This window comes from Capricornis sumatraensis, chromosome 2 (genome assembly GCF_032405125.1).
Source record: "Capricornis sumatraensis isolate serow.1 chromosome 2, serow.2, whole genome shotgun sequence".
Taxonomy (NCBI): domain Eukaryota; kingdom Metazoa; phylum Chordata; class Mammalia; order Artiodactyla; family Bovidae; genus Capricornis; species Capricornis sumatraensis.
Window position 1 is genome coordinate 181,007,790 of NC_091070.1, and position 22,840 is coordinate 181,030,629.

The 22,840-nt window shown below is 41.6% G+C and overlaps 1 protein-coding gene across 2 annotated transcripts in view; it reads left to right on the forward strand.

The window, feature by feature from the left end:
• Positions 1-22,840, forward strand: part of JAK1 (Janus kinase 1) — a 245,042-nt gene that overhangs the window by 174,749 nt on the left and 47,453 nt on the right. For both annotated transcript variants that reach the window (XM_068964049.1, XM_068964048.1), the window contains exons 2-3: positions 13,384-13,466; positions 19,278-19,476. In XM_068964049.1, coding sequence (XP_068820150.1) covers positions 13,461-13,466; positions 19,278-19,476 — 205 coding nt within the window. In that variant the 5' untranslated portion in view covers positions 13,384-13,460. The remainder of the gene's footprint in view (positions 1-13,383; positions 13,467-19,277; positions 19,477-22,840) is intronic.

The window sequence follows — 22,840 nt, forward strand, 5'->3', positions numbered from 1 at the left end:
AATTCCTTTGCCTCCTGATGACTTGGTTAATAAATACATATGACCTTTTACAAGGCACTTAGTATCTCTAGGCCTAGTTTGCTTATTATTAAACTAAGAGGAATGATACTTAAAATTATTGTGAGGATTAATGGAGATCATGTATTGAAAGTGCTTTGTAAGCTGTAAAAAGTATATAATTGTGTTCATTGACTTTGCATTTATTGATCTTGATTAGTTAATGGTTTTGTTTAGTTATGCCAGCTTTGCTTTTTTGTATTCATTTGGAGAAAGGCTAAAAAGGCAGAGTGTCCTTCATTAATATTCATTGTAGTGCAGCATGGAATACTTGAGACGTGGCGTCCAAGGACCTCGTTTGTGCTGCATCTCTGTGCTCTGTGGCGGTGAGTACAGGTGTGATGCGCTGGACAGCCAGTTCTTTAGGCCAAGACAGAAATGTTCAGGGAACACCTGGCTGGACAAGAGAGAGCTCCATGGGCTGATAAAATGTTTATGTAAACTCATGGAGGCTGTTTAGATGAATGATCATGTGAGGAAACTTGTTCATGCAAATTCTATTAATTGAATTCCCCTTCCCTTCCACTTCCACCTCTTAATGGCTCTATGAAATGCAGATTGGTCAAAATCATGATTCTAAGGTCTAAGAAGGTCTGATACGGTCTTCTGAATCATCAAAGGTAGAGAAATTTGCATTGAACACGATTTTTGTGAATTCTGCCATATTTAGATCCCTGGAAACATGCCTATTAATTATCTAGAACGTTGACTCTGGATATGAGGGAAACAAGGCTGTGTAAACAACTCTACTGAGTCATAGATGATTTTCTGACCTCCTATTTCTGACTCTGTGTTCCCTTTTATCCAAGGACAAGATGTTACAAAAATAATTCAGAGTGACTCCCAAGGGTAGCCCCATGGACTCCTCTGTGATGAGGCTGCTCTACAGAGGATGATGAATCAACATGTTCACTCCCCCAGAGCTCTTAGTAAATGCCCCAGACAGGCTGCCTCTTCAGCTGTGAGGACAAAAGCTTTGGGAAAATTTCTGACTCATTCACAGTGTAATTCACAGAAGAAAACCTCTAGCATCTCTTTTTATTTATTTATTTTAAAGTTCTTTGTGGGAGTTATGTGTACATAGTAAGGCGGGGTTAAAGTATGGATCCCTCGTGGATATTCAAATTAGTTCTTACCAGTGGCACTATTGGGGCTGTTCACTCAGTTAACTTCTTGTCTTGGGATGTTCACACCAGGGGAAGGGGGAGGTGGGGGATCTTAGTGTACAACCTTATATTTATGAAGGACTAGTTGACTCACTTAAAATATTTTAAAAGAAGGATATTACTGTCCACAGATGAAGTTAAAGTGTCCCCATGCCTTCCCCCAGCATCTCCTGGGTCTGAAGTGCCCTCCACCCCCACGTGGCACGTTTTCACATGCTGGGAGACTTGCTCGTTTCTGAGGAATTCATGTGAGCCTGGGGATTTGAGTTTTTCTCTGGAGTTCTCTCTTCAAAAGAAAGTCCATACTCCTGAGTTGGGCAGTTATGATCTGCTGTAAGCTGGTGTCAGCTTTCTCCCTTTCCCCATTTCTTTCTGTTCTACACGGGCCTTCTGTCCCCAAAGGGTTTTACCCTTCCCCCTTTCCTTCTTTTGCTATTTTTTCAGGTTTCTATTATTTGGAATGTTCCCCTCAGTCAGCTACTGTTCTCTTCCTATTTGTTTCTTCCCCATTCCTAAAGGCACTGTTCAAATCCCACCTGCTCCATAATGGTCATACTATTATATGCCTACTGTGAGCCAGGTGTTCTGCTAGATGGATATATATTTTTTTCTCTCAGAGTTGAAACCAATCCTGTCAAAGAATTGCTGTTATCTTTATTTGCCAAAGAGTAAACAGTCAGAGAAAGTTAAAAAGTAACTTGATCCCAGGCAGCTGAGTGACAAGGCCAGTGTTCTCCCTCACATCTTTTTGACTAGAATGTTTAACTCCATTGTGCTGGTTTTTTTTTTTTTTTTCCTGAATTCTCTGGATTGGATTAACTACCTCAGCTCCCCACTCACACCTTCTCTTTTGAACAGTTATTTTGCTTTGATCGGGTGTGTCTTGTGTTTGGCAACCAATCATTTATTATTATTTTGTCACATTCTTGGATGACTAACTCTCCTTTGATATATCTTTTCTTGCTTTCTTTTATTCCCACTAAACTCTGCTTCACAGGCTTTTCAGGATGAGCATTTGTTTGATTGGTTATTTGACCTGATGAATGATGTCCAGGAGCAAGGGAGTTACTCCTTCTAGTTATACTTATGTTTATGTTTTTCTTTTTAGTCTAATTTGTCTTTAACATCCTACCATAATATTTATCTTTGAAGCGCTTTTAGCAAATTATCCTCCCCTTCTCTCTTTCTACATTTTTATTCCCTTTAAAGGAGAAACCAAAGAAGCTCCGCAGCTGGAATCTGTGCCATTCCCATCCTTCCCCAAAAAATACCGAAAGGAAAATTCAATGGAATGAATGAAGACCAGACATTGCCACTGAATATTTTGGCACAATAAAATGGATGCCTGTTTAGCTAAATTCAAGTGTTGTCAAGTTTTGGCTAAATTCAAGTATAATTCAAATAGACAGAGGCTCTTTGATAAAAGAATTATGGATGTAGTCATGCTCTGGACCTACTTAGTACCTCGCCTTAAGGGTACACAAAAGTGTCTCACTGAGGTTCTGCCTTCTTTATGAACAGAGGATAAAGTGAAATCTTGAGAGAGAATAGCTGTATTTCCTTACCTTTTTTCAGGTTACTGGTAGAAAAACATAAAGTTGCTACAGAAGATCCCTCACCAATTCATCATATATCCATGTACTGTTTAAATCTTCAGGGCTTGGGAAGCTATCCCTCTGCCTAGCAATACCCATTGGTGGCGATATACTGAATTCTTCTCTCCATTTACAATGTTTGTTCCCATAAAAATACATTGAAAAATTTGCACAGATGCAAAGCAGACAGAATGGACTTTGAATTTCTTAGTTTACTGTAAAATATCACTAGGAGATGTGATTCTAAAATTAGAAACTGGGGACTGTGGGAATAAATCATGGGTAATGGCAGAATTTAAAAGCTGAATCTTCCATGCTCTGCAGGTATTGTTTCTACATTTCTTGGTCTCTGGCAACATTATGTGGATTTAGGAGGTAACCAGCCGAAGAGCTTTCTTTGAGAAGGAACTGTATTGTGAAATGAAGACGATGAGTGTGGCAGGGTACAGTGGATCTCAGAGCAGCTGCTTGTGTTCAAACATCGTAGACTGCACTGTGTGGGAAGAGGAATGACCTGCTGATAGTCGAAGGGATTCCAGATGAAATACATTTCATTGCTTTGTATTCAGCTGACTATAAACAGTGATTATAAAGTAAATTCTATTTTGGTAATCTCGTTCAATCCTTTAGATCAGTGTTTCTCAAATGGTGGTTTATTACTCATTAGTGGACTCTGATTTTGTGGATCTTGTTTAGCGTTTAAACTCCATTATTATTAAAGAACAAAATAGTATAGAATAGAAAATAGTGAATTGCATGTAATAAGAATATTTTTCTTTTTTTTTTGCATGTAATAAGAATATTTTTCTATGAAACTCATTTTTTTATCATATATGCACATGTGCTGTACGTTTCATTTCTTACTATAGACCATGGTTTAAAAAAAGTAAAGCATGGCTGTTAGCAACGGTTCCTAGGATGTCAGATAATGGTGCATAACTGTTACTGGCCTCTCAGCTGGTGCCAGACAACTTAGACAGATGGGGCGGAAAGCGAGGAGCCACGCTCTGGAGGGAGGAGCCTATTGACCCCACGATCAAGTCTGCTGCTTTGGTGAAGACCAAGTGGATTAGTCACTGCGCAAACACGGTTCACAGAGGAGCTTTGCCTGAGTGCAGCGCTGGAGACTGTTGGCAGGCTATTTCAAGTCTAAACATAAAACCTGATGACAGTTTCTTGGTTGAGGAGAGGTGCAGGGGCCCATATAGGGAAACACTTTTCTTGAGATTTCCCTTTATTTTTCTCCCTGGTGTCACTTATCTTTTGAGTCACTAGCTGAGCTCCTTTAGGGTATAGACTGGGGTGGACGTTGCCATTGATAGCAGTTAACATGTATTGACGTTCCAGCATCTGAACACCCTTCATTTCTGAAGTGATCGTCCATTTTGCTATGAAAGTTGAAGGAGGTATGGAAACATAATGGGAGGTGAACCAAGCCCAGCCTCTTGGATTTCTCTGTCTCAAGACCTTGCATCTGGAGTGTATGTGTGCCAAGTCGCTTCAGCTGTGTCCAACTCTGTGTGACTCTATGGACTGTAGCCCACCAGGTTCCTCTGTTCATGGGATTCTCTGTACTGGATTCAACAATACTGGATTGGGTTGCCGTGTCCTTCTCCCGGAGATCTTCTCGACACAGGGATTGAATCCATGTCTCTTAAGTCTCCTGCGCTGGCAGCAGATTCTTTACCACTAGTGCCACCTGCATCTGGAGGGAAGGGTGCAAATATACAGGCGTGGCTTGAGGTCACTGTGGAAACAGCAGAGTCGGGAGTCAGCTGTGGTGACGGCTGGTAACCAGTGGTGGCCATGCTAGGGTGATGTTGCTATCAGACTGTCTCTGTGCTCCTAAATCTCTCCCTTGATTTATTTTCATCCTAAGGTAAACAGAGCTGGTGTCTGTTGTTTGTATCCAGGAACCCTAAGTGGTTAAAGAATTACAGGGAACATGTTAGATGGATTTCTATCTCCAAAGAGCTTAGTACATAATAGAGGGAGGAGGTGAATATGCAGCAGACACACAAATAAATTAGTAAAAGTTGGCCAGGGGTGGAGGGGATTCAGGGTTATTTCCTGTATATTCCTATGAGTTATAGTTACCTTCATGTTTCACCAGATGGCATATCTGCAAGAGGTTCTGTGTCTTTGCATTGTGACACTTTGGAAATACAAGTTGATGAAGACCTAGTTGTGTTAGGGTGCAGCACGATATGATTTCAAGCATTTGTACGATAAGGGTTTATTTGCTTTGTGACGTCTGTTTTTTTTTTTTTTTTAATCTAAACATTTTCAAAAGCCTTGACTATATTCACAGAAAATGGATTAATGAACTGTGAGCTTTTTGAGTGTGAGCCAGGAAAAACTTACTGTAGAAGAAAAGGTTTGGAGAAATCTAGAATCTTCACAACAGCCCTGTAAAGTAGATACTTTATTAATCCCAGAGGAAGCAGAAACTTAAGGAGGTTGAAAAACTTGGCTAAGGTCAGATAGACAGTCGAGCTGGGGTCTGAACCCAGGTTGGGGTGACTCCAGGCCTAGGCTTCTAACTGTTTCTGTTCTGTGAAGAACTGTAGAGGTTGTGTAACACTTATTACACAGGATTTGAACTCAGAGAGCTTTAGAGGCTTTTTCAATACCAGGCAGTTTCTCTTATTGTCTACAACATACACACACACACTCTTCTTGTTGTCTACAACACATGCACTCTTCTTACTGTCTACAACACACACACACACACATTGTCTGCAACAACACACACACATTCCTCAGTCTGACTCTGCTTCACCTTTTCACTGTGTCTCCCTCTTTCCTGCTGGAACCCTCCTGGTCTGCCTAGCCCTTCCTGTGCCTCCATCCTCTCAATTTTCCTCCCTCTAGCCCTTTTCCAGGACAGCTGCACCTTCATTTCTTTTTAGACTATTGAAGGCTGGAAACAGAGTCTGCTCTCCCTGGTCACTTCACAGCCCTCTCTCTCCTTGACTCCTGTAGTTAAACTCTTGTTTCTCAGCATCCCCTCTGCATCTGATTTCTTGAGGTTCCCCATGTACATGTTCATCTTGCCAGCTCTCAATGGACTGGCAGGCTTAGGTGGATTTAGATTTTTAGCATCTACTTCTTTCAGTTCAGTTCAGTCGCTCAGTCATTTCCAACTCTTTGTGACCCCATGAACCACAGCACGCCAGGCCTCCCTGTCCATCACCAACTCCCTGAGTTTACCCAAACTCATGTCCATCGAGTTGGTGATGCCATCCAACCATCTCATCCTCTGTTGTCCCTGTCTTCTGCCCTCGTTCTTTCCCAGCATCAGGATCTTTTCCAATGAGTCAGCTCTTTGCATCAGGTGGCCAAAGTATTGGAGTTTCAGCTTTAACATCAGTCCTTCCAATGAACACCCAGGACTGATTTCTTTTAGGATGGACTGGTTGGATCTCCTTGCAGTCCATGGGACTCTCAAGAGTCTTCTCCAACAACACACTTCAAAAACATCAATTCTTCTGTGCTCAGCTTTCTTTATAGTCCAAGTTTCACATCCATACATGACCACTGGAAAAACCATAGCCTTGACTAGATGGACCTTTGTTGGCCAAGTAGTGTCTCTGCTTTTTAATATGCTGTCTAGGTTGGTCATAACTTTCCTTCCAAGGGGCAAGCGTCTTTTAATTTCATGGCTGCAGTCACCATCTGCAGTGATTTTGGATCCCCCTAAAATAAAGTCAGCCACTGTTTCCACTGTTTCCCCATCTATCTGCCAGATTCCCCCAAAGCCTGCACATTGCTCAAGGAGTGTGGCAAACTGAAAGGGCAGTGAAGCTGGAGGCTGAGAAATGTGTCTAAGCCTGGTCTTGACACTCACTGGTCGCTTGACCGTGGGAATGTCTGAAGCTGAGTCTTCTCATCTATAAGGAGTTGTGAGACTTGAATGTGGTTATAGATGTGAAAGCCCTTTTTAAGCTATAGAGTACCAGGCAACTGCAAGGTTTTATTGTGAAGGTACAGGTGTTTTATAAGTATTTCAGCAATGAATGGTGGAAAGCACAGAAGGTGAAGACAAGCCCCCCCCCCCCACTTTCATCTTTGGGGAACCCACTTCTGTCACCGTATTTAGACCTCTATATTCTGCGCTATTTAGTAAAACTATAGATGCATTAGTGGTGAAAGGAGAGAAAAGGGGGATAGCAAAGCATTTTGATACAGTGTGGCTTTTAGGTAAACACGTATATAATATATTTACTTTGATCAGAAGCAGTCTCTCAGGGAAAGCAGGCTCACGGGGAGCAGTGCAGAGAGCCCCGGCCCATCGAGCTGGCATTGATTGTTTGATCATCTCTAGAAGTTTCTTGTAAATGAAGCAGCACTTACGGTTCTGGAGTATTCCTGGAATTGCTGCTATAGTTAGAAGTGAGTTATTCTGTGTGGCAGGAGTGGCATATAGAAAAGCCATAATTCTGACTTGCTGACAGGAAAAAGAAAAAAAGCAGATTTTGTATTTATGTCATGTTTTTGGCTGGAATCCACCAGCTTTGCATAGCATCTTGTGATGCCTTCATCAGAACAGTTTTCTGGGACTCGGCAAAGCAGGGGGCACTGGGAGCAACAGAAACAGTCATTGCCAAGGCTCTGGTGGGTGCAGAGCCCTCAGTGATGAGATTGAGAGGGAAGAAAGATGCTTTCCCATTGTATGTGTGTGTGTTGGGTCTCTAGGAGGTTTCATTCTCACTGGGTGGGCCTGTTTCAGGGCCATCAGAACTTCCTCCCCACACCTTCCACCCCTACCCTCATGCCAGAGCAGTGCAGTTAGTTATGGGATGGAATGCAAGCAGGGCCTGGGGCCCTTCAGTGATAGTGATTTTTTTTTTTTTTTTGAACAAAAGTTCTTTTTATTTTTTTCTTTGAATTTTGTATTGGGGTATAGACGATTAACAAACAGTATTGGGACAGTTTCAGGTGAACAGCAAAGGCACCCCACATACATACATGTGTAACCATGGTCTCCCCACAAACTCCCCTCCCATCCAGGCCACTGCATAACATGGAGCGGAGTTCCCTGTGCCATACCCTGTCGGTTATCCATTTTAAACACAGCAGTGTGTACGTGTCCATTCCAAATTCCCCAACTATCCCTTACCCCGGCACCCATAAGTTAGAATGACAGTGTTTTCAGTGTCTGGAGGAAGTGGCCTGGAGTGAGATCAGTCTCTCAGGTGAATGTTAGACTATGGAAAGTGCTAAGAAGCCAGAGAAGACAGTGGTGTTGGTGATGGGAGGGCACTTAAAAGCAGTTTCTATGCCCTGTGGAAAGAACTGGGTCTTCGGTATCCGTCACATGTTTGACATCTGGCACCTCCACTGACTAGCCTAAAACTTGTGCTTTTTATGAGAATGAAGTACACGCGCCTGCTTCCTGCATGAGATGTTGCAGATGCTTGGTATATACTGGAGTTCCTCTCCTTGACTGGAACCGCATTCACCAAGCTGAAATTGCAAGCGAAGTAGGAATGCTTACTGCCTGCTGCACTCTGTGTTAGGTGCTTTATATGCATTAACTAAGTTAACTCTTAACAGCTTTAGGAGATAAATGCTCTTTTGTTTTTTATCCTTCCAATTACAGCTGAAAACACTGAGGTTTGAGATGTTAAGTAACTTGCCTAAGATCATAATAGCTAGTCAGTGGGGAAGGCAGGATTCAAACCGGGGTCCTTAGGACTCCAGCTCAGACTTTTAACTGCTCTTCTGTGTCATCTGAGACTTATGAAATGGGGCTTTGGTTTGTGACCAGGCTTTTGCTCAGAATCCGTATTTATTTATTCTTTGTTCTTCTAAGCAACTTGACAGGCCACTTCAGTCCTCTGCCTTAAAGCCTGCATTGTATCACTTTAGCACTAACATCTTTCTGTAGCCTCATTTGACAAAGGCATTGTAGGAGCTTTGGAGAAGGCAGTGGCACCCCACTCCAGTACTCTTGCCTGGAAAATCCCACAGACGGAGGAGCCTGGTGGGCTGCAGTCCATGGGGTCGCTAAGAGTCGGGCACGACTGAGCGACTTCCCTTTCACTTTTCTCTTTCATGCATTGGAGAAGGAAATGGCACCCCACTCCAGTATTCTTGCCTAGAGAATCCTAGGGACGGGGGAGCCTGGTGGGCTGCCGTCTATGGGGTCGCACAGAGTCGGACACGACTGAAGTGACTTAGCAGCAGCAGCAGCAGCAGCAGCAGCAGCAGCAGCAGGAGCTTCAGAAAGATTTTTTTGAAAGACCTTTCTGATCTGTCGGACAAGATGCTTCTTCTCAGGTTCATGGATGGCTCAGATTAAAGTGACTTCTCAAGGTCCACTTGCTAGATGCACATAGAGGCAATAAAACCACACCCTGAATTACATTGATATTTCCATTGGGTAGTGTTGCTTGCTTTGTTACTTGCATCTTTCGTTTAACCATTTAGCTTCTTCTTGATTACCTAACACTGTAAAGCACGGAACAAAAGGGACAAAAGCCGCGGCCCTCTTGGAGCTTGTACTGTCGCATCAGGCTTCCCCACCAGCCTTAATACTGGTACCTGCTGAGATAGTTAACGTTTAAGATCTTCAGTTTTAACATTTCTTAATATATTAAGCAGCTAATTTCAGGGCATTTTCTAAATTGTAAATTTTCCTTTTCAATTTTCCTGGGTTTATATCTTAATTTATCAACATTTTATTTTCTACTTCAGAAATCAAAAGCTTTGTTTACTTTAAGGCATCCATAAAGTAACTCACTGTAGATGTGTTGGTTTCTCTAGTAAAAATCAAAATATTTTGAGTTGTATCATTGATTTTTTCAAAAAATTTATATTTTACTTTCATTTATTCCTTGTTTAATTGTTTTAAAAAATTTCATATTGGAGTATATTTGATTAACGGTGTGATTCAGTTGTACAGCAGAGTGATTCACTTATACATATACATTTGTCATCGATTTTAACCACCATCCAGTCTATTTATCATATGAACTTGGCCATGGCCTTTGGCCCAAGGCAGTCATATTCTTACCATCGTATTTGTGAATATTAAAATGATCTGTATTTATGTCTGTCATCTCCACTGTTCAAAATTTAGTTTTATGTTCTTCTCTAATAGATACTTACAGTTCAAAAGATGTCCTTGAAAATTTAACAGACTTTCTGTATCTTCAGACACTGATTTCTGGAATTTTGCATCTTAAAAAATAGTTGTACTATCCCACTTACTGTAGGTAGTCCTGTTCAGACTCACAGAATCGAATTTTGTTTCTGTTACTTTCCCCTCATTTGCAAAGTATTAGATTATTTATGTCTCTTGCAAAAGACTTTTGTAAAAAAAAAGGAAATTGAGAATTTACAAAAGTTCCCTGTTTTTTTTTTTTTTATGTACCAGTAGCATCTGCAAGATTGAACCACTAAAGTAATCCTTTATCATTGGAAGAAAGGCGTTTTCTTTCAAATATTTGAAAATTTGTAAGTAGATTAGGGTGGAAGAATTCACTGATATCATCAAAGAGCTTTTGTTCACTCACTTTTATCCTTCCTATTTTCTGAGCTTCTTTGTATTCATTTGAGTTAAGAATGGAATCCAGTGGATCATGTTATTTTTAAAGGGTATTGAGTGATTCCTACTGGTCAGTTTTTCTAGCGTTAAAGATTTACTTTTTGTATCTTGTAGCAAGAAACTTGAATTGATTTCTTGGAATTATCCAAAGTATTTATAATTGATCTTGCTTTTTTCTTGCTTGTTCTAAGAGTTAAGTAGCTAGAGCATATTGGTTAGTTTATTTGGAAGGGAATGTTAGTTGAATGAAGCCATTGGTCAAATGCTGTAGCACCAAAAGACACTTGTTATTCTAAATGAGTCATCATTTCATATGGGTCACCAGTCTTAGGTTTAAGTGCTTAGCATGCCTTTAAGGAGCTATATGGGTGTGTTTTAAGTTTTTATCTTTTGTTCTTACTGAATCAGCCTATAAAAACATCATAGTAAATACATATTGTCAAGAAATTCTGTCACTGATCTTGATTTCTCAAGAGTTTAAACTCTAGGCTAAGCATCACAAATCGATACCATTTTATTATCCTGTCCAGTTGATTTCAATATAGTGTTGCTTGTAGTAGAGAAAGAATAAGGGAAAAACGAAACCCTTTCTGATTATAGGTTTTGATAGAATCTTGGTGATTTAGTCTGATTCTCAATCTTCTATGAGGCCCAGGGCAACCTCATGACTCCTGTGTTCAAATAACATGTCACCAGATGTGCATATTAAAATGCTTTGTGAGTTTTAAAAAGATTTTCATGTTAGCCCTTCTGAAAGAGCCTGTGCCTGGTGGAACTTCAGGTCCCTTCCTGCTCTAAAAGGTTCTGAGTATGTGTCCATTTTCTGGTTTGGGGCCAGCTTCTTATTGCTTTAAAGCATGGAGCCCATCTTGTTGATTTCTGTTCATCTTTGGGAGCATGCTACAAGAAATGGGTAGCAAGGCCTCAGACATGCTCTGCTCTGAGCAGGTATGAATGGGTTAGTGCTGTTCTTTACTCACACACAAAAGGCATTTTGGAGGGTTTTCTCTATTTATGCAGCTGGGGAGGCAGACTGGCTCCCTCCCTCTGTAGGGTCTTTGCACATGCTCTACCTTTACCCAAGCCAGTTTCTCCCGACCTTGCATGATAACTGTTCCATCTCAGCTCAATGTTACTTCCCTCTTGAGTTCCATACTGGATCACATTCATCATTATATGCTCTTTTTCCTTCATAGCATTTTTAAGTTCTGTATAATTATGTCTTTCTGTGCATCTTTCTTTGATTCTGTTAGTCCTGTGGACTGTAAGCGCCACATGAGCAGTGACCATATTGCTCTTCTTCATTGCACCCTCTTTGATGCAGCTCAGCTTCTGGCATGAAGAACTGCTCAAAAATAATTGTTGGATGAGTCTCCTAAATATGGGATTTGAATCCCTGCTTCTGAGCCAAAGCAGGGTATTAGCATGTAGCTCATTTCAGGTTTCTGTTTTGCTGCAGGGCAGCGTATCTATTTATCTAGTTAAGTCAATTGGTTATATAAAAATTTGAAGCTGAAAGTATAGTGTTTTGTTGTTTGAATTTTAAAAAAAATTGTTCATGACAAAATAGCCAAGTCAAAGTCATCACATCAAAATTTGTATTGTATCCTCTGCCTGGCCTCCTGTCATTAGTTTTGCCTTATACACTGCAGAAAGAGGGCTTCCTAGGTGCTACAGTGGTATCGAGTCTACCTGCCAATGCAGGAGACACAAGAGACTCGAATGTGATCTCTGGGTTGGGAAAATCCCCTGGAGTAGGAAATGGCAACCCACTCCAGGGTTCTTGTCTGAAAATTTTCATGGACAGAGGAGCCTGGCAAGCTGCAGTCCATGGGATCACAAAGAGTCCATGGGGTTGCAAAGACACAACTGATGGAGCCTGCACACGCACTGCACCAAGCCTTCCCAGAGAAGCCCTGTCCAGTATCAGTCACCGAATTAGCAATGGTCATAAAGGTGACATCATGCCACACCCACTGTTCTGATTTTAGGTTGCTTTTGCGTGTTCATTTGTGTTGTCTCCCACCTAGACTGTAAGGTCCTGTGCGAATGCTGGCCTTGCAGCCTCAGAGGTAACTCATCTCCCTGTCCCCAGGCACCCCTCCACTTCTGCCATGTAATGCATGGGACTGCACTCTTCCTAAAGCTAGATTCTGGTAAAATGTGTGGAATGGCCAACAGAAAACTGAGACAATAATCTCTATTAATTTGGCAGCCGTTTTCAAATCATTAAGAGGGGTTGCTCCTTACTTGCAAGCACAGTTTAGTCTTACTCTTAAAAAAGAGTTTGTGAGAAGCACCAAGGATATTTGTTAAAACAATACAGAGCTGTGTGTGGTGGTGGTTTTGGTGGTTAGTGGTAAGAATGGGACCAGGCACTTTAATTCTACAGAACCAAGATAGTATTCTTGTCCAGTATGATTAAGGCTTTGAGGTGAGGTTGGGAAGTTGGGAGGGCCTTTATTTGCTGCCTAAGTTTTCAAATAAAAATGACTCAAAAATTTTTTTCTTGAATTGAAAGCATCATTGGTCAGATTTGTTCTCAGGCCCTCCTCCTATCACCATACCATCTACTGTTTCACCATTAAAATGAAGCCATGGGTAAACTGGATTGGGAGGAGGGTAATTCTAAAGGAAGTGGAAATGGGAAATAAAAGTTCACATTTTTGGGTACCTAAACTGTTGTTCACAGCCTCAGGGGAGAGAGAGGTTGTTGACAGAAAAGATACATGGTCCTCATTCACATGGACAGGGCACTCTGTGCCACAAAGCAAAAGTCCCTGGCTTCTTTCTTGAAGCAGTGAAAATAATGTCTTGTTTGATTTTTATGCTCTAAGATGCCTCTCTATCCTCTGTGTCCTCATCAGTGTTTTCCCTCCCTCCGCTTCTTCCTCTGAAATGCTTTTTCCTGCCTGCTTTTGGTTTAGGCTTCTTCCTTCATGAAAGTGTCCTCTTATTTTCTGATGCAGTTACCTCTGCAGCTGATTTATTTATTTATCTTTGTTTTTAGCTCAGCTCTGAATGGGTTTTGGAAAGTAGAGAAGAAAATACAGTCTACGTTTTAGGGGATATTGGACAGCCGGATAAATGCAGGTATGTACATTTGCATATTTAAAAGAAAGACAAAACAGAAAATAGTCTCTGTAAAGAATAAGGAAACTGATCTTAAACTTGTAGTACTACCTTACTGTAGCCATTTATTTTTCTATATTGTTAATTTTTCTTCATTCCAAATGTTGCATGTGCTACTTTGGAGATTTTTTTTTTAACTACAGAAGAATGGGAAGTGTAAAGTCAAACTTCCCTCATAATTCCTCCTAGATGTTCACCACTGTTAGCAATTTATTGTCTGTTTTTCCAGATTGTAGATATGCAATACCAGAAGGGTCATAATGTACATACTATCCTTTTTCATTTTGCAGTGTGTCACAGACATCTTTCAGCCATTGGTTCAGATAGGTTTATGTCACCTTAACAGCCTCTTTTGAGGGAGGTCACCATTATCTTCATTACCTCCACCATAGTTTGACCCCAGGGAAATAGCAGGGAGGGAATACAGTTCCACCCATCAACAGAAAATTAGATTAAAGTTATTGAACATGGTCCTGCCCATCAGAACAAGACCCAGTTTCCCCCTCAGTCTCTCCCATCAGGAAGCTTACATAAGCCTCTTATCCTTCTCCATCAGAGGGCAGACAGAATGAAAACCACAATCACAGAAAACTAACCCACCTAATCACATTGACCACAGCCTTGTCTAACTTAATGAAACTATGAGCCATGCCATGTAGGGCCACCCAAGACGGACAGGTTGTGGTGGAGAGTTGTGACAAAATGTGGTTCACTGGAGAAGGGAACAGCAGACCACTTCAGTGTTCTTGCCTTGAGAACCCCATGAACAGTATGAAAGACAAAAAGAGAGGACACTGAAAGGTGAACTTCCCAGGTCAGTAGGTGCCCAATATGCTACTGGAGATCAGTGGAGAAACAACTCCAGAAAGAATGAAGAGACAGAGCCAAAGCAAAAACAACACCCAGTTCTGGATATGACTGGTGATGGAAGCAAGGTCCAGTGCTGTAAAGAGCAATATTGCATAGGAACCTGGAATGTTAGGTCCATGAATTAAGGCAAATTGGAAGAGGTCAAACAGGAGACGGCAAGAATGAATGTTGACATTTTAGGAATCAGCAAGCTAAAATGGACTGGAATGGGTGAATTTAACTCAGATGACCATTTATCTCAATACCATCTACTACTGTGGGCAAGAATCCCTTAGAAGAAATGGAGTAGCCATCATAGTCAACAAAAGAGTCTGAAATGCAGTACTTGGATGCAATCTCAAAAATGACAGAATGATCTCTATTAATTTCCAAGGCAAACCATTCAATATCACAATAATCCAAGTCTATGCCCCGACCAGTAATGCTAAAGAAGCTGAAGTTGAACGGTTCTATGAAGATCTACAAGACCTTCTAGAATTAACACTCAAAAAAGATGTCCTTTTCATTATAGGGGACTGGAATGCAAAAGTAGGAAGTCAAGAAACACCTAGAGTAACAGGCAAATTTGGCCTTGGAGTACAGAATGAATCAGGGCAAAGGCTAACAGAGTTTTGCCAAGAGAACGCACTGGTCATAGCAAACACCCTCTTCCAACAACACAAGAGAAGACTCTACACATGGACATCACCAGATGGTCAACACCAAAATCAGATTGATTATATTCTTTGCAGCCAAAGATGGAAAAGCTCTATACAGTCAGCAAAAACAAGACCGGGAGCTGACTGTGGCTCAGATCACGAACTCCTTTTTGCCAAATTCAGACTTAAATTGAGGAAAGTAGGGAAAACCATAGACCATTCAGGTATGACCTAAGTCATATCCCTTATGATTATACAGTGGAAGTGAGAAATAGACTTAAGGGACTAGATCTGATAGAGTGCCTGATAAACTATGGAATGAGGTTCATGACATTGTACAGGAGACAGGGAGCAAGACCATCCCCAAGAAAAAGAAATTCAAAAAAGCAAAACAGCTGTCTGAGGAGGCCTTGCAAATAGCTATGAAAAGAAGAGAAGCAAAAAGCAAAGGAGAAAAGGAAAGATATACCCATTTGAATGCAGAGTTCCAAAGAATAGTAAGGAGAAATAAGGAAGCCTTTCTCAGTGATCAGTTGAAAGAAATAGAGGAAAACAATAGAATGGGAAAGACTAGAGATCTGTTCAAGAAAATTAGAGATACCAAGGGAACATTTCATGCAAAGATGGGCTCAATAAAGGACAGAAATGGTATGGACCTAACAGAAGCAGAAATATTAAGAGGTGGCAAGAATACACAGAAGAACTGTACAAAAAAAGATCTTCATGACCCAGTTAATCACAATGATGTGATCACTCCCCTAGAGCCAGACATCCTGAAATGTGAAGTCAAGTGGGCTTAAGGATGCATCTACTACGAACAAAGCTAGTGGAGGTGATGGAATGCCAGCTGAGCTTTTTCAAATCCTAAAAGATGATGCACTCAATATGTCAGCAAATTTGAAAAACTCATCAGTGTCCACAGGACTGGAAAAGGTCAGTTTTCCTTCCAATCCCAAAGAAAGGCAATGCCAAAGAATGCTCAAACTACCGCACAATTGCATTCATCTCACATGCTAGTAAAGTAATTTTCAAAATTCTCCAAGCCAGGCTTCAGCAATACGTGAACCATGAACTTCCAGATGTTCAAGCTGGTTTTAGAAAAGGCAGAGGAACCAGAGATCAAATTGCCAACATCTGCTGGATCATGGAAAAAGCAAGAGAGTTCCAGAAAAACATCTATTTCTGCTTAATTGACCATGCCAAAGCCTTTGACTGTGTGGATCACAACAAACTGTGGAAAATTCCGAAAGAGATGGGAATACCAGACCACAGAAACCTATATGCAGGTCAGGAAGCAACAGTTAGAACTGGACATGGAACAACAGACTGGTTCCAAATAGGAAAAGGAGTACGTCAAGGCTGTATATTGTCACCCTGTTTATTTAACATAAATGCAGAGTACATCATGAGAAACGCTGGGCTGGAGGAAGCACAAGCTAGAATCAAGATTCCAGGGAGAAATATCAATAACCTCAGATATGCAAATGACACCACCCTTAAGGCAGAAAGTGAAGAAGAATTAAAGAGCCTCTTGATGAAAGAGGAGAGTGAAAAGTTGGCTTAAAGCTCAACATTCAGAAAACTAAGATCATGGCATCTGGTCCTATCACTTCATGGCAAATAAATGGAGAAACAGTGGAAACAGTGGCTGACTTTATTTTTAGGGGGGCTCCAAAATCTTTGCAGATGGTGACTGCAGCCATGAAATTAAAAGACGCTTAACTCCTTGGGAGGAAAGTTATGATCAACCTAGACAGCATATTAAAAGCAGAGACATTACTTTGCCAACAAAGGTCCAGCTAGTTAAGGCTGTGGTTTTTCCAGTAGTTGTGTATGGATGTGAGAGTTGGACTATAAAGAAAGCTGAGCGCCGAAGAATTGATGCTTTTGAACGGTGGTGTTGGAGGAGACTCTGGCAAGTCCCTTGGACTGCAAGGAAATCCAACCAGTCCATCCTAAGGGAAATCAGTCCTGAATATGCATTGGAAGGACTGATGTTGAAGCTGAGTCTGCAATACTTTGGCCACCTGATGTGAAGAGCTGACTCATTTGAAACAACTTTGATGCTGGGAAAGATTGAAGGCAGGAGGAGAGGTGATAACAGATGATGAGATGGTTGGATGGCATCACCGACTCAATGGACGAAATTTGAGTAAATTCCAGGAGTTGGTGATGAACAGAGAGGCCTGCCGTGCTGCAGTCCATGGGGTCAAAAGAGTCAGACACAACTGAATGACTGAACTGACCTGATCTGAACAGCCTCATAGTATTCCTTTGTGTTGATATTCTTAATTTTGTTTACCAAGCCCTCTCCTGTTGGACATTGTATATTCTTTTTCTATTTCAGATGGTCCCACATCTTCTACATATATAATTATGAATACTTGCCTGATTATATTTTTACAGTAAAAGGATATAACACCATCTTTGAATTCTTCCCCTGCTTTGTTTGTTCAGAGTCTTAAAGAGAAATTTTTTCTTATGTAATGAAGCAGACTTGAGCTACTGTTTTCTCATCTCTTATTTTTCATTGGAGGGTAGAGTTGGAAGCCCAGTGCTGGGTTTTAAAGCTTTCTTGTTTGATAGTTGATCTGAACCTTAAGATGAGTTACGAGCTAATCTTTCTGCCTGGTCTTTGAAAACATTTGATCTTCAGATTTACTTTGGTGATTAAACAAGTAAAACCAAACGCCTCTTAGTTTGTGGCATTGAGGAGTACCTGGTTTGTGTCCTTCCTGTAAGTATCTCTTCACCGGGGCAGCTAATAGACTAAGCACGGGATTTGATGAAGAGAATTGACAGTGGCCCTCCTTCGGTAACTTGTTTAGGGTCATTCTGCAAGCTCTGTACTAGGCACTGGCGATACAGAGATGGGCGACATAGTCCTTGTCCTTCAGGACCTCATAGCACGTGGGAGTGAGAGAGAGACAGACATGTGAATAAGAGGATCATAATTCAGTGTGCTCAGTGCAGTGTGGTGAGTTTGAGAGAGGGCATCTAACTCAGGAGATGGGGAGGTGGGATGGAGGTTCAGTGGAGGCTTCCTGCAGGAGGTAATATCCAAGCTGAGTTCTAAAGAAAATTGAAGTTTGCCATGAAAGGGATAAGGTGCGAAGGTACTCCTGGTGGAGGATCAGCCTGAGCAAAGGCAGGAAAATGAGAAAAATTACATTGGTGGTGGGTGGACTAGGGGGTAGGTAATAGGAAGATGGCAGCTTTGTAGATTTCAAGCCTGAAGTAAGAGACTGAGGGTGATGTGAGATGAGTCCCGTGAAGCTAGCTGGCCAGGTGAGGGAAGGCCTCTATTAGGAGCTTAGAGTTGGTCTCTAGATTAATGGGGAGTCTTTAGAGAGTGTGATGTGTGCTTTGGGGGCTAAGTGAAGGTTGGCTTGGTAGGCAGGAGGAAAGTAGGAACCTGGGGTCAGAGAAGTTAGTTTGAGGCCTTTGGTGTTGAGGTGAGGGAAGAAAGAACACATAAGGCTTTCTCTAGTTTTCCCCTCTTTTCTCTCTGCACCCAAGATTAAGTTTGCTGAGGTTGGCTCTTTGATTCTAGTTGCTGTCCCCACTAAGGGGGCTCAGGTGAGTAACTTAGTTGCAAACTTCTCACTCTTGGGTTCTGACCTTCGAAAGCAAGGCTTCTCGCTCACATTCTGGTGCCACAGAGTGCTGCCCATTGACCTCCCCATCTGTGGGGTCAAGGGGCGTGGCTGCACTCATTAATTCTCGTGAGCTGTCCATGTAGTTTATGAACACGAGTCCATAGTCCTTTTGTGTGTACTGTCTCAGAGTCAGCCCCGAGTTAGATTCTAGGGGCATGAAGATAAGTAAGGATAGGTAATGCCCTCACTGAGCTTGTCATTTACCGGGAGATAGACATAAAATTAAAAGGCAGTATAATTTGTGCCAGTAGAGCTAGTGGTAGCAGGAATATTATAACATTAACATCAGTGGTTCCAGAATGAGACACATTTTTCAGCTACAACTTATGTGGAAATAGAGAATATAAATTCAGGTCATGTCTAAATCACTCTGATTTTTGAGAATATGGTATTACAATAATTTATTCATTAGAGTGCGTAATTGATAACCTTCCATGGTTGCTCCTGCTGTAAGCTCCCATGCGTTTGATTTTCAGGGAGGGAAGGAGCAGGAGGGAGGTCCTTATCTAATACCATATCTTTCTACTTGCTTCCCTTCAAAACACTCTTTGACCAACTTTTAGCACCTAGAATGACCATGTAATCTCATTTTCCTTCCACTCCAGTATCTAAACATAAAAGAGGACTGCAGTGCCATGGCTTTCTGTGCTAAAATGAGGAGCTCCAAGAAGGCGGAGATGAATCTGGAGGCCCCTGAGCCGGGGGTGGAGGTGCTCTTCTACCTGTCGGATAGGGAGCCTCTCCGGCTGGGCGGCGGAGAGTACACAGCGGAGGAGCTGTGCATCCGGGCGGCGCAGGAGTGCTGTGAGTACCAGCAGCTGCCCAGGGCCCTAGCAGCGCCTGGCCTCTGCCCCTGGCAGCTCCACCGGGGGGAAAGAGGGGTGGGCTCTGGGGCTCAGCTGTTCAGCCCAGCCTCAGCCACTGACTGGCATTCAACCTTAGGCCGGTGAATTTAATTCTGAGAATTTCACTTTTTACTGTCTTCATTGCAAGGTGACTTATTCCTTCTCTGTCACTAATGGGGTCTGAGAAAATGATGCTTAGTTTTCTAATTTCCCCTGTATCTATGAAATTGGAATAATGTCAGCACTAAATGAATAAAGCACAAAGTTACAAGCTCAGTAAGTACCATCTCTCAGTATGTTAATAGTTTAAAACTTCTGAAAAATGTGATCTGTCCTTATGCTGCCATGGCCTGCCTCGTTTGTGCCTGACACCCTCCTCCCTGCCCCAGCAATATCATGATGCTAAATTGAAGTGAGAAGTTAAGTGTCACTTTGTGGCTTGGTCAGCTTGCCAAGCTGTGAAAAGGAAGGACAGTGAAGCTGTGAACAACACAATCCTTTTGCCCTCGGAAAGTGGGAAACCAATCTAACAAAATAAAGCCCCTTTCATTATCCTTTAAACTTGGGGTCATTGGCAGTTTTTGCCTACCTGCTTTTAAATGACAGGTAAAGTTAATTGATAGAAACTGAAAGGTCTAATCCACTTGGAGCTTGGTGATGATTGTACAGCTTTGTAAGTATATGAAAATTCATTGAATTATACACTTAAAATGGGTGAACTTTTTGGTACGCAAATTTCAGTAAAGCTGATTTAAAAAATCAACTCATTTCATCATGGTGGATTCACTAGCTATGATGGCAGGTAGCCTGATCCGTGCTTTGCTTACATCATCTTTATTCCTCAGAGCACCTCTGAGGATTATTACAATGAGGGTGGCGGGGGTATTGTATGGCTGTTGCCAGAATAAGCTACCTTGTCTCCGAGCCAGCCCCGAGTTAGGTTCGTCTAGAAAACCCATTTTCTTTCTGATCTGTCTTTCTGCTTAAAATTCTTTACATACCAGAGTTCAAATAAAAGGGGAGAGGTTGGTATGACAGCAGCTTTAAAAGTATTTGTAATTATTAATAGCCAAACAACTAGATGTAAATTGGTGGTTCTAAGACATTTTTAAAAAACATTTTTTCCCCTTTCTCTTAAGATTTGGTTTATGGTGTTTATTCTCTTAGTCAAGTGTCTTGCCATTAGCATAGCAGGTATAAACCTTAGTTTGTTAGCAAGGCTCATTTGTGGAGAATTGTCAGGCTGCAGTTAGTGAGAGGTTGAGGAACTGCTGTTACAAGAGGTGAGAGGGAGAGCCTGTGAATCTGAAGACAGATTCAGCCCCTGTATCCTGTTACTTTGAGCTCAGGGTCAGTGTGGGGCATCAGTTTTTAAGCCCAGTCAGTAGACGATGATTATTAGCTTTTGTAACCAACTCAGGGGATTGTTGCAGAAATTAATATATGAATATGAAATACCACAGATTCTTGTAGCTATTATTATTATGGTACATGATGTTTTGGGGGCAGTATTCTCATTTTTTACCAATATGCTGCTGCTGCTAAGTCACTTTAGTTGTGTCCACCTCTATGCGACCCCATAGACGGCAGCCCACCAGGCTCCGCTGTCCCTGGGATTCTCCAGGCAAGAACACTGGAGTGGGTTGCCATTTCCTTCTCCAATGCATGAAAGTGAGAAGTGAAAGGGAAGTCGCTCAGTCGTGCCCGACTCTTAGCGACCCTGTGGACTGCAGCCCACCAGGCTCCTCTGTCCATGGGATTTTCCAGGCAAGAGTACTGGAGTGGGGTGCCACTGCCTTCTCCATTTTACCAATATAGATAGGATAGATTTTTGTTCTTTTCTCTCTCATTATTTTACCTCCCTCAGTAGCTCTATCTGGGTTTGAATGCCAGTCTTGGATTTTACTAGTTGGACAACCTTGAATCAGACTAAATCTCAGTTTCTTTGTAAAATGGCAGAAATAATACTTAACCACAAGAGGTATTAGGAGAATTAAAAGGTAATAGATGTAGAGTGTGTTAGCCTGATGCCTGATACTAAGTCCTCAGTAAATGTTGGTACTGCGTAGGTATGTTTGATCTTCTTTTTTTAAGTAGTGATATTGTCTGAATCAGACCTGGGATAGAATTGTAGACTTATCTGTGATTACAGATAAATTATGCTTCAAATTCATGTTTCATATTCAAATATGGATATCTATAAAGAAAAGCTAGGTTTCCAGACCAGTCCACAGAAGCCAATTTATGAATGAAAATCCGTTGTTTACCTGAAATATAGTCCTAGTAATACTGGATCCAAAAGCCATTCACCATAGTTTCCAGGGGAAAATGCTCTTTGAAGTTTAGCTCCATCTTCTCTGCTACGTGGAGTAGTGTAACTCTGAAGAAGTAACTCCCAAATAATTTGAGAAACAGAAGTTGAGGTATTCACCAGAAGCATGAAGAAGCCAAGAAACCTGTAACTTCTTAGTGTGTGCATAGGAGAGAGTCCCTGCCTAGGTGGCCAGGGTCAGTGGGGGCCCCAGTCAGTGTCTGTCTCTCTCCATGTATCTGAGCTGAGAATCAAGTGCCAGCTACCTCATGTCCCCCCCGCCCTCCTTTTTTTGGTTTGCCATACAAGTTCATTGTATCTTTGTTGGAGGCCTGACCACACATGAAAATATCAACAATAATTGATTATTTGTAATCATTCTCCTACCTTCTCCCACACTTTTAGATTACAGGTGTGTGTAATTTTAATCATGGGCTCAGAAGTTGAGTGAAAAGGTACTTTCCTGGCTTCATCATCTCCCTAATCGCTTCCAACATCCTTGCATCAAAGGAGGTAGTTAGTTGAATAGGGAGGCAAGGGAGCATTTGTAGGGAGGCAAGGCCACCTGTTGTCAACAGTTATGCTCTTGCTAGTTGGCTACTAGTAAAAAATACTTCAATAACTATGCAGAGTACTTTCAAAGTGTATTTACCATTAATGGTAATAGATTTTAATCACTTTGGTTATTTATTCCAACACACATTTCACATGCTACTGCCAGGAGCATATTTGCATGTTTAATGTGTAATCAGAGTATGTTAGAACTGTTTAAACACTCTGTAGGAGACAGATCAAGGATTTCTCAAATTCTAAGAGTGCTTCTCACTGTGATTATTAGCAAGGTGAAAAACAGGTGGAGTCTGGGACTCTCTCAGATCGCCTTTTTTGCTTTGAAGCAGAATTTGGTAAGTCTGCCACATACACTGTAGTGAGAAATATTATTAGACTTTTATTTTTAAATGGTTTTTTACCTGGTTTGCCAGGTGCTATAGTCCATATTCCTGGGGAGCCA